The 15,380-nt window shown below is 35.7% G+C and overlaps 1 protein-coding gene across 8 annotated transcripts in view; it reads right to left on the bottom strand.

Annotated features, from left to right (window-relative positions):
- THOC2 (THO complex subunit 2) overlaps positions 1 to 15,380 on the bottom strand; it is a 57,211-nt gene that overhangs the window by 23,075 nt on the left and 18,756 nt on the right. For all 8 annotated transcript variants that reach the window (XR_012831611.1, XR_012831612.1, XR_012831613.1 and 5 more), the window contains 10 exons: positions 13,418 to 13,573; positions 10,413 to 10,585; positions 10,067 to 10,262; positions 7,463 to 7,504; positions 6,092 to 6,222; positions 5,903 to 6,004; positions 3,697 to 3,781; positions 2,656 to 2,749; positions 2,102 to 2,182; positions 1,723 to 1,819 (listed from right to left, as the gene is read on the bottom strand). Coding sequence is in view for 5 of the 8 variants with exons in the window: in XM_075720846.1 (XP_075576961.1) it covers positions 1,723 to 1,819; positions 2,102 to 2,182; positions 2,656 to 2,749; positions 3,697 to 3,781; positions 5,903 to 6,004; positions 6,092 to 6,222; positions 7,463 to 7,504; positions 10,067 to 10,262; positions 10,413 to 10,585; positions 13,418 to 13,573 (1,157 nt within the window). In the remaining 3 variants the exon portion in view is untranslated. The remainder of the gene's footprint in view (positions 1 to 1,722; positions 1,820 to 2,101; positions 2,183 to 2,655; positions 2,750 to 3,696; positions 3,782 to 5,902; positions 6,005 to 6,091; positions 6,223 to 7,462; positions 7,505 to 10,066; positions 10,263 to 10,412; positions 10,586 to 13,417; positions 13,574 to 15,380) is intronic.

Below are 15,380 nucleotides of genomic sequence, written 5' to 3'. Positions count from 1 at the left end.
AAAATTTGTTTAAGAAATGGAAGCTATGACATTCAATACACAGTACAAGGCAACACTATGGTGCGCATTAAAAGAAATGTAAAAAGTTAGTACTTAAAAGCAATGCAGGCATTCAACAGCTGGATTTCAGAACTCCTTCAGAACACCCCTTCAGAACAATTTCATTGTTTTGGAAAATAATAGTGAGTGTGGTGCTATTAACTTTGAAGTATGAACAAATTAATCAAAGTTTATTGCTCCCTTTTGTTGTTTTTACATGCTTCATACTGTATCTATACAGTTATTTCACAAAAATGGAATACTAGAAATTTTATTAAAAACTTCTAGAATAGTACACAGGCTTCAAAGTTTACTTGCAAAATTAGTCTGGAGAGGTTATCTGGAACATGGAAAACATTTTTTACTTAACACACATAATATACAAAACATTCCAATAATCATCCCATCCAGAGACTAGGCTTTACTTCCTGCTCTGAATTCTATAAGGGCAATGACTTTTTCTCAACAGAAGTACAGTAAATTGTACCATGATCATTTAAACAAGCAATATTTTCCAGTAACTTCTGAAATTTGTGTGACCTACTCATAAAAAAGTGTTGACCCATGCCCTCCAAACCAAAGATTTATATTTAAATAATTTATATTGTTTATATTTTTGTTTGCTCTTCCTACCATAAGTACGTTTTCTGCCTAAGAACTATGCAATACCAGCATATACGCCAATTCAAATACTTGAATGCTCCAGTCCTATGGAACAGGTAGTAGTGGTAAATCCATCTTATTTCTACGATCCCAGATACTAAACTGAATACTAATTTGATTTTTTTCAAAATACTTAAAGTCTTAATACTTAATTCTGGGGAAAGACAAGAAACATGACTTACCCTTCCTCTGTAGCTCAATGTGATTGTACCATCATCAGAATACAAAACAAATTGGGGACAGGGGAGCACATGAGACTGAGTGTCTACATTGCAGGGAAGGGAAAACACTAGGTTTCTCAACATAAATACCCTAAAGTAACATGCTGCATTATCTCCATTGGCAAGCTGTCTTTCAGTAAGCATATGGGGACTCGTAATAGAAAAAAGTTGATACTCACCTATGTGATAAAAATAACACATTAAAATTAAATAAATAAATAAACGAAACAATAATACTAAGTGATGACAATGGAAGGACAAAAGGAAAAGGAAGATTCAAATTGTAAACCTTATTTAAAAATTTTTTTTGAGTTATGATTAACCTTGAAGCAATTCAACTGCCATTAAATAAATTTGACAAAGTATTAATATTAAAATGTTCAGAGCCATCCCTGCAGAGAAAACACTATGAGAAAAAACCCTAAAACTCTAAGTCACCCCCTTTTATACATCACGGACACTTATGTTTTAAATAACGTACAATAATTTCTATGACTATATTACAGACCAGCAGAGTTTTTTCCCTGTCTGGTTAGTTGTTAAGGTAACTGTATTAAAATAAGTTACAGATGAAAAATCAGTACTTCAAAAATAAAATGTCAAAAGTATACAATTAGAGGGGAAAAAAAATGTACTAAAAAGGATATTATTCTTTCTGCTATTTACATTTCTTAACCTTCCTGGTATTACGAATGGAACTTTGCCACTACTAGCAACACTGAGCATCCATGTATCAGCAAACACCCAAGTAATACATTATAAAAATTGAGTTTATAAAGATCAGTTGTTCAATACTTGCCTTTTCCCAGCTTTCAGTTGGTTGGCTACGTATTGAAGTAGACCAGCAAGTTCAATTGGGTATTTTCGGAAAACTGCACCACAGAAACTAGCCAGACCTAAAGCAAGGAGAAACAGCTGTGACTGCACCTCATGAGGTACTAATCATTAAATAAGCATTAACAAAGTACACATGAAATGTCAGCAATATATGTATTTTTGTAATACAAAGAAAAAATATTTTCCTGTTGATTAAACTTGCCAGCTTTCTGTGTTTTGTTTAGAAAATTAGCTGGTAGATTCAAGTGAAATATTAATCATAATGATCAATTGTGTGGTAGATCATAGGGAAGGTGAAGTATTTTAAACATTAATGTAATAAATAAAGCAAGAATACTAACTCTGCAGCCAGCTCGAGATTGTAGTGTCATCATGTTTCATTCTCTCCTTCTCAGGGTTTGCCAGAGCTTCAATGATACAGTCTTCAGTGGAGTTAAAGAGAATATTTTTCCTCAATTTGTAAAAACAAAAGTTACAAATTGTGGAGCTGAAAAACAGGTCTGTGTAATACATGAACATGACATACAAGTATAGCAAGCATGATACAGGGGATCCACTAACACAGTTATGGTAAAAAAAAAAAAGAAAGAAATGGTAACTTAAAAAGTAGTATTTACCTCACTATGTACAGGATCACTACGCCTTCAAAAACGCAGTGAAAGTAGTAGAAAAACCCTTAAAAAGTATAATTTTCATAGTGTGAAAGAACAAATAGAGAGGGTTCTGTCACCCACTAAGAGTGCAAAGGTACTTGCAAAATTCCCTAAAATTTACAGCAAAAAGCAGCAAGAATAGACAATACAAGATAATATTTACTCACAGACAAAAGATTTAAATCTGGCTACAACCGCAACTTTATCAGTAACTAGACATATTGATTTAAGTAAAAGGATACATGCCAAGACATCGTAGTTCAGCGAAGTGAGGTATTTCAGTGAATCAACAACCGGAGTTATTAAGTTATCGTATTTTTGTATTTGTGATAAAATCTGAAAGTTACAGAACACATTCAGCTGAACAGGAACAGTATTCCTTATCTTTCACATAACAAATCAAAACTGTTTAACAATGCTTGTCTTCAAAACCTACACAAAACATCCTTTGAAACTGATTTTTCAGAAGGTCCTAAACCACTTTCAAAGTAATAGGTAATCTTATTAGTTTATCTAGTACCTTAGAGATACCAGTGAAACATGTTTCTAACATGCATGAACAATTCTGTATAATTATTTTTCTTTTCAATTATCAGAAAATAAAATTGTGAAAACATTTCACGTTTTCCTAAGATTTCTTAAAAATACTAAACCTTAGCAGTAAGAGTTTCTGTTGCTACTTATAATAATAAAAGACTATTAAAAAATGAACCTAGGTCACGAAAGAATACAAGCAAACTGTATTTAATGAAATTCTAGAATGTTCTCTTTGGTACATTATGTGCGTGTGTGTGTACTGCAGTATTAATTTCTTCAAGTAAAATCTAGTAACTGGTAGATCAATAATCACAAGTCACATCTGTGAATCAGGTGGATGTCCATCAACATACTTTTATACCTCTCAAGCATCCTGTAGCACCAAGCAATCTTAGAAATCCTCCCCAACTTCACAGATGTATTTCAGACTTCAAAGCTTTATGTTTTCTTGAATTTGCATTCAGCACATCCCTGTACCTCTGAGACCCACCTCAGCTATCTCAAATTAAATACTTCACTCCTATAAGTAATTGGATGTAATTTTCTATGTAGTTGTGGTTATTCAAGACCTACTGTCATATTTAGTTATCTCAGACCTGTGCACTACTAGGAAATTACCGTATTTTAATATTTGCATCAAAAGTAAAAAATAATGACATTAGAACTGCCCTCTAAGACAGCAGGTCCCTTCCTATACTTTAACACTGTTAGGATGAAATAGTATACAAATACATGTAACTACATACATAATCAAATAAAATTGTAGGATTGCTGTGGCTGAGCTTCCCAATTTGTCTTCCAGAGGGTTTCACATTTTCCTTAGTTAAACGCCTGTAAAAGAGAACGTATTTTATTGCAATAGACAAGCTAATAGAATACTAAAACAACATGTTAGTTCCAGTGAAGAAACACCTTTATTAGTAGCAGAGATTAAATTCTCACTAGCAGATGCATTTTTAAGAAGTCTAAGCACAGACATATTCCTCCTGTGGGTATCTGGAATTCATAATCCTATAACACACAAGCAGTACAAACCAGTTGCCCCTATATTACTATGGGCCGTATTCTAGTTTCAACTTTGGGCACTTTGAATGCAAAGTTGTCAGTGGGACCTATACCACACAGAAAAATAGCATGTGATACTCTTAATCTCTCCTGCAAATTTAATTTAGCCACAGATCAGTAATTTTGCATTTGTTGCATTCTGTTCATTGGAAAATATTATTAATTTTATTGTGTTACCCTTCCACAGCATTCCCTACTGAAGATATGAGCTTAACATGAAACCCAAAGTGGATACACAAAAGTAAACTGTACACGCAGCAACCTCAACAACTGCCAGCACTGTGGCCCATCCGCACAATTGAAATCCACTGTACAAGAGACAGGATGCAAAGTTTTACAGTCTATGCTAGCTATGCACCAAGTCAGAAGAGAATCAAAATCATTGTTTCCAGCTTTCACAGCTGCAAAGTCCAAAGTCTTTTACCCAGTAACAATTATTCTGTCTTGCCTATGCAGAAAGGTTCTAATTATCCACATTATAAAACTATAGCATTTGCTTTTGGCAACAACGAATGGAGAACCCAAATCCCTGACAATGATGTCAGAGATGTTAAATGTGAGGTAAATCTGAAATTGTTGTGAGCCCACTTGAAGATGAGAATGAATCATTCCATTCAATTCAACATACTGCCCTACTTTCAAACCTACAGAAACTGTGACAAGATTCTTGAGACTCTCCATATTAAAGAGCCTCCATACCTACAGAAAATATGTTGCCCTCTGACATGCATAAGCAAAGCCCTGCAGAGGGACCTGGACAGGCTGGATCGATGGGCCATGGCCAACTGTATGAGGTTCAACAAGGCCAAGTGCCGGGTCCTGCACTTCAGTCACAACAACCCCATGCAACGCTACAGGCTTGGGGAGGAGTGGTTGGAAAGCTGCCTGGCCGAAAAGGATCTGGGGGTGTTGGTAGATAGTTGGCTGAACATGAGCCAGCAGTGTGCCCCAGTGGCCAAGAAGGCCAACAGCATCCTGGCTTGTATCAGGAATGGTGTGGCCAGCAGGAGCAGGGAGGTGATTGTCCCCCTGTACTCGGCGCTGGTGAGGCCGCACCTGGAATGCTGTGTCCAGTTTTGGGCCCCTCAATACAAGAAAGATATTGAGGTGCTGGAGCGTGTTCAGAGACGGGCAACAAGGCTGGTGAAGGGTCTGGAGAACAAGTCTTATGAGGAGCGGCTGAGGGAACTGGGGTTGTTTAGCCTGGAGAAGAGGAGGCTGAGGGGAGACCTTATCGCTCTCTACAACTACCTGAAAGGAGGTTCTAGTGAGGTGGGTGCTGGTCTCTTCTCCCAAGTAGCTAGCGATAGGACAAGAGGAAATGGGCTCAAGCTGCGCCAGGGGAGGTTTAGGCTGGAAATTAGGAAAAATTTCTTTACGGAAAGGGCGGTCAAGCATTGGAACAGGCTGCCCAGAGAGGTGGTGGAGTCACCATCCCTGGAAGTGTTCAAAAAACAGGTAGATGTGGCACTTCGGGATATGGTTTAGTCTAGTCTGCCCTTGATTGGTTTAGGTGGGCTTGGTAGTGTAGGTTAATGGTTGGACTGGATGATCTTAAAGGTCTTTTCCAACCTAGACGATTCTATGATTCTATGAAAGCAATTTATCAAACAACAGCGTACCCACGGAAAAGGTTTTAAATAATTTAATGGGACATTTTTCACACCTGAAATACCCTTGTTGGTGACAAATTTGTCTGTATCCTTACTTATTTGACAGTTTTTAAATTAAATTAAAGTGCATTAAATACTTCATGAACAAGGATTATCAGTGAAATCACAGAGTCATTAGAAAGGAAATGTATTTGTCAAGTTTTTTTTTGTCAGTTGGTGACATGCAATACATTGTATCACGGCTGATGATTATTTATGGAATTAGACAACTTACTTCATGATATATTTGGCTCGGTCTATGGTTTGAGCTTTAACTTTCACTAGAAGTGGGTGACTGTTGTATGTTTCATTCTTCCATTGCCCATAAAGACGGTACCTTGAAAGATTATAAAGGAAAACTATTTTTAGTACTGACAATTTAAGAGGACGCTTCTAAAGAATGGAAACAAATTATTCTACTCACCGGTACTGGTATGGAAAAGTTTTGAACATGCCCCATAATTCTTCAGACATGCATGCATTGCAGTCCATCAAAGAAAGAGATGGAAGTAAGACCTGATCGGTAATACTCAACAAACAGCTAAATAGTATCTCCTGAGATAAAAACAAAAAACTTGACGTAACTATCAAGTAAGTACATCAGAAGCAATGTTATGCATGCTATGCAGCTATGCACGAATTGCGCATCTTAGTAGACTGATAAAACATAAGCTTGCCACAAGATTAAGACTTCCTAAATGAAAACAAAACAAAAATCTAAAAAGGACTTTAAACTATCTCCCATCATAAATCTTCTATGAGATAATTTACGGACCATAGATACTGTGAATATCTTATTTGCCTATATGAGATATTTGAGCAAAGCTGCTGAAGTTTTCAGCAAGCTGCACTCATTTTCAAATCAAATCAATCATTTAAAAATGGATATACTGTGGACTTGCACGAAGTGCAACAGGAGAAAATAGATTTTGGCAACCGCTTTCAACGTACTAAGGTATTCCTTGCCACTACTTCAACTTTCAGAATTCCAGATAAAACATGAAGGCATGATACATGTTCCCAAGGCACAGTACCAATTTCCATGTTTTCAGTATCCTATCCTCACTCTTTCTTAAACATCTCTCTTTCCCATTGAGCTATGTTAGAATAACCATAGCAGGGAAAAAAAAAAACCAAAACAAAACAACCAACATTAATTTCTCACTTGTAATAAAAGTAATAATGAAAACTGCGCAAACTTCATATTGAAAACTTGCTTGTTGTTTTTTTTTTTTTAAAAAAAAAGCAACCCACAAACCAAAACTTGCTTTTATAAGTTAGATCTCAACTGGACACTTAGGTTTCATTGTGACCAATCTTGATAATTCAGTAAGTTAGAAAATTTGGAAATAAATACATTAGCCAATAAATAAAAATTTGCCATTGTACTATTAAACACCTCCCCTATTTCTAATTTCTCTCCTTCTCTATGCTTTTTGCCAGTAAATTCTTTAAGATTCAAGGTGCCACCATGAAAAGTGTATTATAGAATAAATAGTTGGAGGTACTCCAGCTGATTCTGAGCAAATAAGAAGCAGAATGCACTGGACTAAAAGAACAAGATTAGGTTTGAGGAATGCAGGAGAGAAAGGAAAATAAAAGAAAGAAAGGGACAGGAAAACAAAAAACCAACCCCGTGACTGGCTCAAACTTGCTTATAAAAATCAAGGCAAGTCTGTAACATACATTTGTTAAAGCATAAAACTCTACAGAGAAGGAAGAGCTGTTCAGTTATTAAAAATTCTATCTTAATTACAGTCTCACATAAAATAACCTTTCTCCAAAATAAACTCACCATTTTCTCTTTATCTTCTTGTTTGCTTCCATCAGACTGAAACTATAACAAAGATAATCATGTTAATTGTAGCATAATTAACATAACAGTTTCAGAACAAGGCTACCTCAGCAAAAGCATAAACCTGAAGGGCCTAGTAAAGGCACATATCTAGTAAATGTTTAATTTTCCAGATCTGTCAGCATTAAAGTATTTTTGAACAGAAGTTCAACTGCATAGATGAAACGCATTGCTTACATACATAGGGGCTTTGCACACTTTTGTTCAAAAAGAGGTAATAACTAAACTATCAAGGAAACTTACTATTATATATGAAATGCTGAATTTTCTTACTGGAGAGAGGAAAAAAGAATAATGCCCTAAGCATTCACCTTCTACCTAAAAAAACCCCCAGGACTTCCAACCCAATTATCAACAGCCATAGACTATTTTCCCCATATTTCTCTCACAATTACCCTCTTAAGCTTATAGTCTTCATTACTAAACTACTTTCTTTTCTCTTTTTTTGTTTGACTCACCATGAAATACATATTCAGCTATCACACCAGTAGTGCACAATTATTTTAAAGGTACACTTGAGCACAAAAGCTGCAGTGCAATGTTAGTAGTCTAACTTTTAAACTACTGTATGGGTTAACTTACAGTCAAAATCACCTCCAGTTATAAGTACTTCTACTGTGTGTTAAATGTAGTTTCATAACTAGAACATGCTGATGGCAATAGTGCATTAAAAAATAACTTTCCCTATGTTACCTTAACCACTTTGTCACTGACGAATTTCTTCATAGTTCCAACCTAGAGCAAATAGCTAAAATGTTGCTCATTCTTGTCAGAAACACATTAAACTATTATATTCATATATTTACAGTAAAACTACATGAGAGATTCCTATAACCAAGTAACCTCCATTCTACTGTATGTATCCACAGAAACAAGGGCTTTCTCATGAACCTTCAGTACTTGAACTTAATTACAAAGTAGTCCTAATAGTCTGCTGACAGCAGTAAAATGAATTACTCCCTTGAAATTGTAATTTCCAAATTAAACTGCATTGTCAGTGCAACTTTGCATATCACTCTGACATCAATCTTCTCACAGGCCAGCAAGAAATAAGCATGCTATAAAGCAAGAGTATTAACCATTGGGAAATCTTATCATTCTGGATGAGAAGATGCTGAGAAATCATACCTACTACAAAGATATGGAAGCAGGGGAAGATGGAAATGCTTGAAGTTACCATGATTTATTTACAAAGAGTACTTGGAACCCAAACTTAGTGTAGCATCTGTCACCCTACCATTGCATCTTGGAACCTGACGAGAGCAAACTCTCTTGCCAAAATCTGTTAAAAAGTTAGACAAAAAGATCTTCGATCCCAAGAACTATCTGTGTTCTTAGCTCTGCATCATCAAGTACAGCTGGACATGAAAGATTCCCCTCAGCTGGTATGTAAATTTTGAACATTCCAGTATTTGTTAGTTGTAGTTGAAATAAAAGAAATACTTTTAAGAAAAAAAGTTATAAAACTGAAAATCTCCCCTCCAGTACTATTTAGATCAACCAAACTTACAACTGCAAGTTGGAGAGGTAACAAAAAAATCACTATTTTTGTTACTTAGCTTTTTAAGTTTGGGGGGGCTTGTTTGTTTTTAATAACAATAATGATAATAATTTTTAAAAAATTGTTCCCAAACCTATAAATTCCAAGGCTTCTCTGACCTGCTATTAAAAAAAAAAAATTTAAACCCCTTCTATTGTTGACTTGAAAATAAACAAAAACTGCTAGTCAAATAGCAAATTGCCAGGAAAGTAGCAAAAGTAGTCACTAGCCTCAGCCTTAACTACTGAGTACATTTCAAGGGAGTTCAGAATATAAATTCAACTTGCAGCCTTTTAAACACAGGTCATACTACCAACCTTTCAATATATACATGGTAAAGATATGGTCAAAAGACAACAACAAATCTCAAGAGGCCATTTTATTTCTAAAGTTGGCAACTTGAGGCTTTATAGGGTGTTTTAGATCTCCACATTGAACTCATCCTTAGTGGCATCCAGAGATTTGTCACTGACAAGTTCAAGAGCAGCAGCATTTTAACTGGCAGAACAGGGGGACACCCCACAATTAAAAAGATGCAACATCCCCTACTTCCCAAGTAACCTAATGGGTGGAATAGAAAGCACTATTTTAAGTACTGCACATGTATTAGGTTATTGTTCCCCATTGTCTACACTGTCGCTCTAATAATGTAAAAGCTTCCATGCAATTAGTATCATGTCTGTTTTTGTTTTTTTTTTAAAAAAAAATCCATACACAGATAATGTTTTATAAGATAAAGACCATAATGAGAAATTAGTTATCACTAAACATTCCTGGTTATAAACCTAAAGTGCCTTAAGTTGTTCATAAAAATGCTTGTTATGTTTACTGATCATAAAAGTGATCAAGAATTAAAATAAGATTCTCCAAATTTGTCCTTAGACAAAGAATTTTTTTACGTTTCAGTATTTGAATATATACACACTTAGCAAGACTTGAGCATTTTTTGACATCAGAGGAATTGGTATTTTTCAAGTTTTGACAAACTGTTCTGTCATACCAACCTCTTTCATAAATGCTTTTCCAAGGCGCACCACTTTTGCAAATAAAATGGGATCATGCGAGAGATGAGGACCAAGGTAACAAAGCATGTTGAACACTTCCTTTCTCAAGTCCTCAAAGCTGTCTGCTTGTTTTGGTGCTCTCTTGTTTGGCAAAGAAGAAATGGGTGACCCTTTAGCTCCTTTAGGTACACCAACTCTGAAAAATAAGATATGCAGCATTTCACATTAAACAGAAGTGAAAATTTTAGAAATGTATCAATACAGTTAGGCTTATTAGTGAATTCATGCTTATAAATAAGTAGTAGTTTTCCCCTATGTAGCAACAGAATTCTACTTTTCTCATTACCTGCGGTACAGAGGTTCAATTGTCACATGCACAAGCTGGCAAAGGGCAATTGCAATAGGCTTGTGTGAAGTAGCATAGAATGGAGGCATCTGATCCATAATACTTTGTGCATGCTGCCAATCACCAATTTTTAATAAAGCTTCCAATAAACCAAGCTTCTGATTATCAGGAGGCTGCAAGACAACAAAAAATGAAAAAGTGTAATCGCAAAGTCTTCTTAATATTTCTCCTTAAGCAGCATGCAGCTGTAATCCACAGCTAGAGACAAAACCTAGTATTTCAACTATGCAATAAAAAAACACTATGTAAAATAAAATTCAGCTAGGCATTTATACAATAAGCACACTTCAAAAGCAATAATAAACCAGTCCACATAGAATCCAACATCTGGATCAAAGAAAAAAATTAAAAATTAAGTTCAAAACAGAAGCTTATAAAGTTGTCCGACATGCCTAATCATGCACTTTTCAAAATGTCACAATCTGTTGCCGCTTATTTCTTTACATTTTAAGAACAACACAAGCATTTAAGAATCCTTTGCATTGTGTGTTGTTCTGGATTTAGAAGCACAAATTTCTCTTGCAAAATCAGATTTAAAAAAAAACCCAACCAAATAAAAAAAAACCCAAAACACCAAAAAATCCACAGACAACACCAAACCAAACCCAAAACCTTTACCTGTCTCTTAGTTTGCCTGTATCATAAAAGTTTCATATTAGCATCTACTCTAGGAGAGCCTAGTTTTACGTGCAAGTCTACAGGAAGTTTTCCGAATATCCCATTTTACAATATAAGTGTAAGAGGAAACAGGAGTTTACAATTAAGATCATGCCTTGAAGCATTTTTACATGGACATGGTATCGATATATTTTATCATTATAAATTGGTTTTCCCTGGTTCCCAAGGTAAAACTCTATTTTACAGTCTAGTAAAAGTCTAGTAAACAGTAAGGAATATGACTGCAAACTAGCTGTATGTAATTACAAGCCTAAGATGATGTTTAAACTGAGGGAGGGAAGATTACAAATCTAGGACAATAGTTTAAGAATTTTAAACATGCATGCAGCTTGACTGGGTCTCTCTTCAGGTAAGCAAGCTCTTCTGAAACACGCTCTGCGAAAGCATGCATGGCACAAGAAGAGTTAGTCTGGAATTGCTGTCAAATCTAGTCATACTGCTGAGTTCTGTGACCTCTCAAGTATTATTCAGTTATGTCAAATACATCTTAAAAGGCAAAAGTAGACAATGCATTTGCCAATACTAAAATTATTCGCATTAGAGTCATGAGACAACAATAAAATTTAACCACACAAAATAAGCACTTTGTGGATTTAAAAGAGAAGTTAAGTCAGTAATCATTAGACACCATTTTCCTTATCCAGGCATTTATTCCATGGTACCGTATCAAAAAATTGTACATTAAAAAGTACAAAGTACTCAAGTTTAGATTGTCAACAGCTTTCACATGTAGTTACTCTAATAATTGCTACGAATTGCACAGCTAATCACATACAAAAATACTAACACAGAAACAAGTTTTTCAAGAAACAGCATGCATTGCATAACAGCATGCAGTCCCAGAATTTGTTTTTGTTAAGTACAGCTCTCCATTTTCCCATCACACAGGCTCAGTTATTTGCCATTGTAGTCCTTCAGAAAAATGTTGCCATTTCTGCTAGAGCTTGAATTTCCCTAGTTCTTAATCCTAAACCTTAGTCATAAGAACTGTCTTAGTTCTTCTGACATTACTTGCAATATATACCCTCCCCACGCCCCATCAAGAGTTTAGCTCTCCATCAGAACATGGTGACATGCACGCTTCACAGAATACCAGGCAGCCTCATCTGACTGCAGAGAAGGTGGACCAAAGCAACGTGGTATAATCAAAAAGGATATTGAAACAATGAGTGGGAGGGAGGTCAGAAACTTAAAGCTAGTGAAAGGAACCAGCTTAAGCAGCAGATATGGCTGCGGTTGAGAGCCAGAGAGCAGTGAATACATCAGCTGCCTGAGGGAAGAAAATAAAATTAGATTCTTCAGGCTAGGCAAGAAAAATGGAAGGAAGGAAGGAAGGAAGGTCGGAGATGTACAGAATCAAGGTGAGGTAGAACAAACAGGAATAAGTAGACCAAATAGATTGATATAATGAATTCAGGAGGATACAGAAAATTAAGAACAGAAACTGTCAAGACTGATGGACCTCTCCCCCCTCTCCAGTACACTACCTATAAAATGTAAATATCAAGCTTTTATTTTACTTTTTCTGTTTTAAATAAGATGTTTGAGCAGTACTTAGACACTCAAATGAAGATACAGAAAGGCTCCTAAGAGATTAAATAATTTTGGTTTTAAAGTAAGCCTTGGACACACTGAAACAAAATTAGACCTAGGGCAACATGAACAATACATGATATAGTAGCACCTTAAATAAAGAGTATACATTTACACATACAAAGATACAGATGCAATGGAAAGCACAGTGGACAGTTACAATTAAAAATTTTCAGTTAAAACCTTTTTCTACAATGCAGGATAACTGTACCAGCATTCGTTAAGTCTGACAATTCCTTGCATCCCAATTCTTGAGAGAAATTGAGAGAAATAAGGAATAAACTCTTACTAATGTCCTTATTTTTAAGAAATCAACTAGGATTATACCATCGTGGGTCCTAGAAAACAGAGTTGTTAAAGACTGAAGCATACGAATGCTAGGACATACTCAGTGGAGCTGATGCAACAAAAAGGGAGGAAAAAAATTAGCCATTGAACCAAGAACATTAAACCTAGAGAAATCCAGAATAAACCCCAAACCACGCATTTTTATGCATTCAATATAACAGAAGTGCAATCAGAGGACAGACACAAGCCTTCCAAGAAGTATGTACCTCTGTGTTTCAAATAAATGTAAAAATGATGTAAAAATGTTTTCATAACAATTATTATGTTTAGTTTAAAATAATTTAAAAATAATTTTCTTAGAAAGGAAACTATTCACAGACACACACCTTTTCAGTTTTCTCCTCCTCTTTTTCTTTTTCCTTCTCCTTTTCCTCAGTCTTTTCAGAGGATAAGACGACCATCGTAAGTTTTCTGACAATTTGCTTAGCTTCCACTATCTCTCGCTTGTGTTCCTCAATGATGGCATTATCCCCTGGAAGAAGCTAAAAAAACAGAACAAACATTATATCTGAAAATTAAAGTGACCTACGACTACTCCTGATCACTTGAGCTCGAAGCAGGAGTTTGTCCTTCTTTGTTACTAATCAGATAAACTTACTCTCTGAAAGATTCTTTTCCTTGCTACCACCATCCCAACAAGGAAGTATACTATTAACAGACTATTCTGAAATCAAGGACTCATGAGAAATAATACTGTTCTACCTCCTCACAACTGTCAGTTGTGTACAGTCCCCTTCCACTCTCCAATTTACCATTCAGCTGTACCTATATGGTGACAATTATGCACATAGTTGATGGTAACATTTACAAAATTCAGTGCCTTAAAACAAAGTGAATATTCAAAAGTGTAAGTTTTCACTTGCTCATCTAAAGGGAAAAAAAAATTAATCACCAAGGCAAACCAGGTAACCTACCTAGACACACATTTTGATTGCACTTTAAAATAACAGAATACCATTTAAAGCTTACCAAATTTCCTATTTATCAGCAACGTGGGTTAAACACACATAATATCTGTTCCTTAAAAACCATCTTACATTAAGGGATACCTAGTATGATAAAACCTCAGCATAGTCTTGTACTTGAGAACAATCCCGGTGAGGAATATAACCCTGCACCCAAAAATTAAAAGGTCAAGTTGTGAGACAAAAGAAAAGCTCTTTTTCTGACAAAGCCAAACTTCAATCCAATTCCTAAAATCACGCTTAAACTTTAACTGCAAATAAGTAATCAAAACTTACAGTAGAGTCATGACCTCTTGGATACAGTAATCTTTTCTTCTAGTATTTTTAACAAGGGAAGGTTTTTACTGTTTTTTCTCCTCCTAAACTGACAGCAGAAGGAAAGACTAAGCATCACCTTCTTCTGAGAAAAGAGAGTAGAACTCCTCATTTTCACAGAAATTGGGGTTAGAAAGTATGCCACTTGGAAAGATAGAAGGTTTAAAGAGCTACACATTTTTTCATTTGAAAACACAGGTAACCTACAAAGATTCATCAAGAAATACCTAAAGCAGAATTTCAAAGGGTAAATCATATCTTCAGGATGCAATACATATTTTTTATATATTGCTGTGTGTATATATACACAAAGAGAAAACAGCTCTTACAGGCTTGGAAGGGGAAGGGAGGGCAGAGGTGGGGAGAACATTCTTGATATCTTGAACGATAATACTGACAGCTGCTATTGTAGAGGAGCCGTACAACATATACCACTTAAGACTCAACACCTACACGCTAATTATTTTCTTGAAACTCCCATAGCAAGTTGATTTAAGCCTGAACTGGACAGAGGGAAAAAAAAAAAAGCCATCCCAAACATGCAAAGACAGAGACTGGCAGAGAGCTTCTGGAATGAAAGGAGACTAAAAATGAGACTGAGACTCAACATGACGAAGGTGAATAGTATAAATGAATGCAGGGACCATTCTGGCTGTGAGACTGTGAGAAAACATGCCCATACCTATACAGGTCTACGTTGAAATTCCACAGGCCACTGTAATTCCAAGTCTGAGCATTTGTTTTGTAAGCTTACAAACACTCCTTAACAAGCTAGCATCATCATCGCACATTCCTTCCTCCACACTGATTATCTGAGACATGCACTCCTACTCTTGCTCCACCCAACACATTTTTAGCCAAAATACTCCTATGAAGCCAGAGACAGTTATTGACAAGTCAGGTTGTGACTAATGCCATTAACTGCCACACAAATTAACGGTAGGACTACATTCCAAGATTTCCATAGCAGTAACTAGAGCCTAGTTCCTTGATTTCAGTGGAAGAGTTA

Source organism: Pelecanus crispus, chromosome 13, assembly GCF_030463565.1.
Source record: "Pelecanus crispus isolate bPelCri1 chromosome 13, bPelCri1.pri, whole genome shotgun sequence".
NCBI classification, from domain to species: domain Eukaryota; kingdom Metazoa; phylum Chordata; class Aves; order Pelecaniformes; family Pelecanidae; genus Pelecanus; species Pelecanus crispus.
Note: the sequence above shows the minus strand (reverse complement) of the source record. Positions and strands in the feature narration are given on the sequence as shown.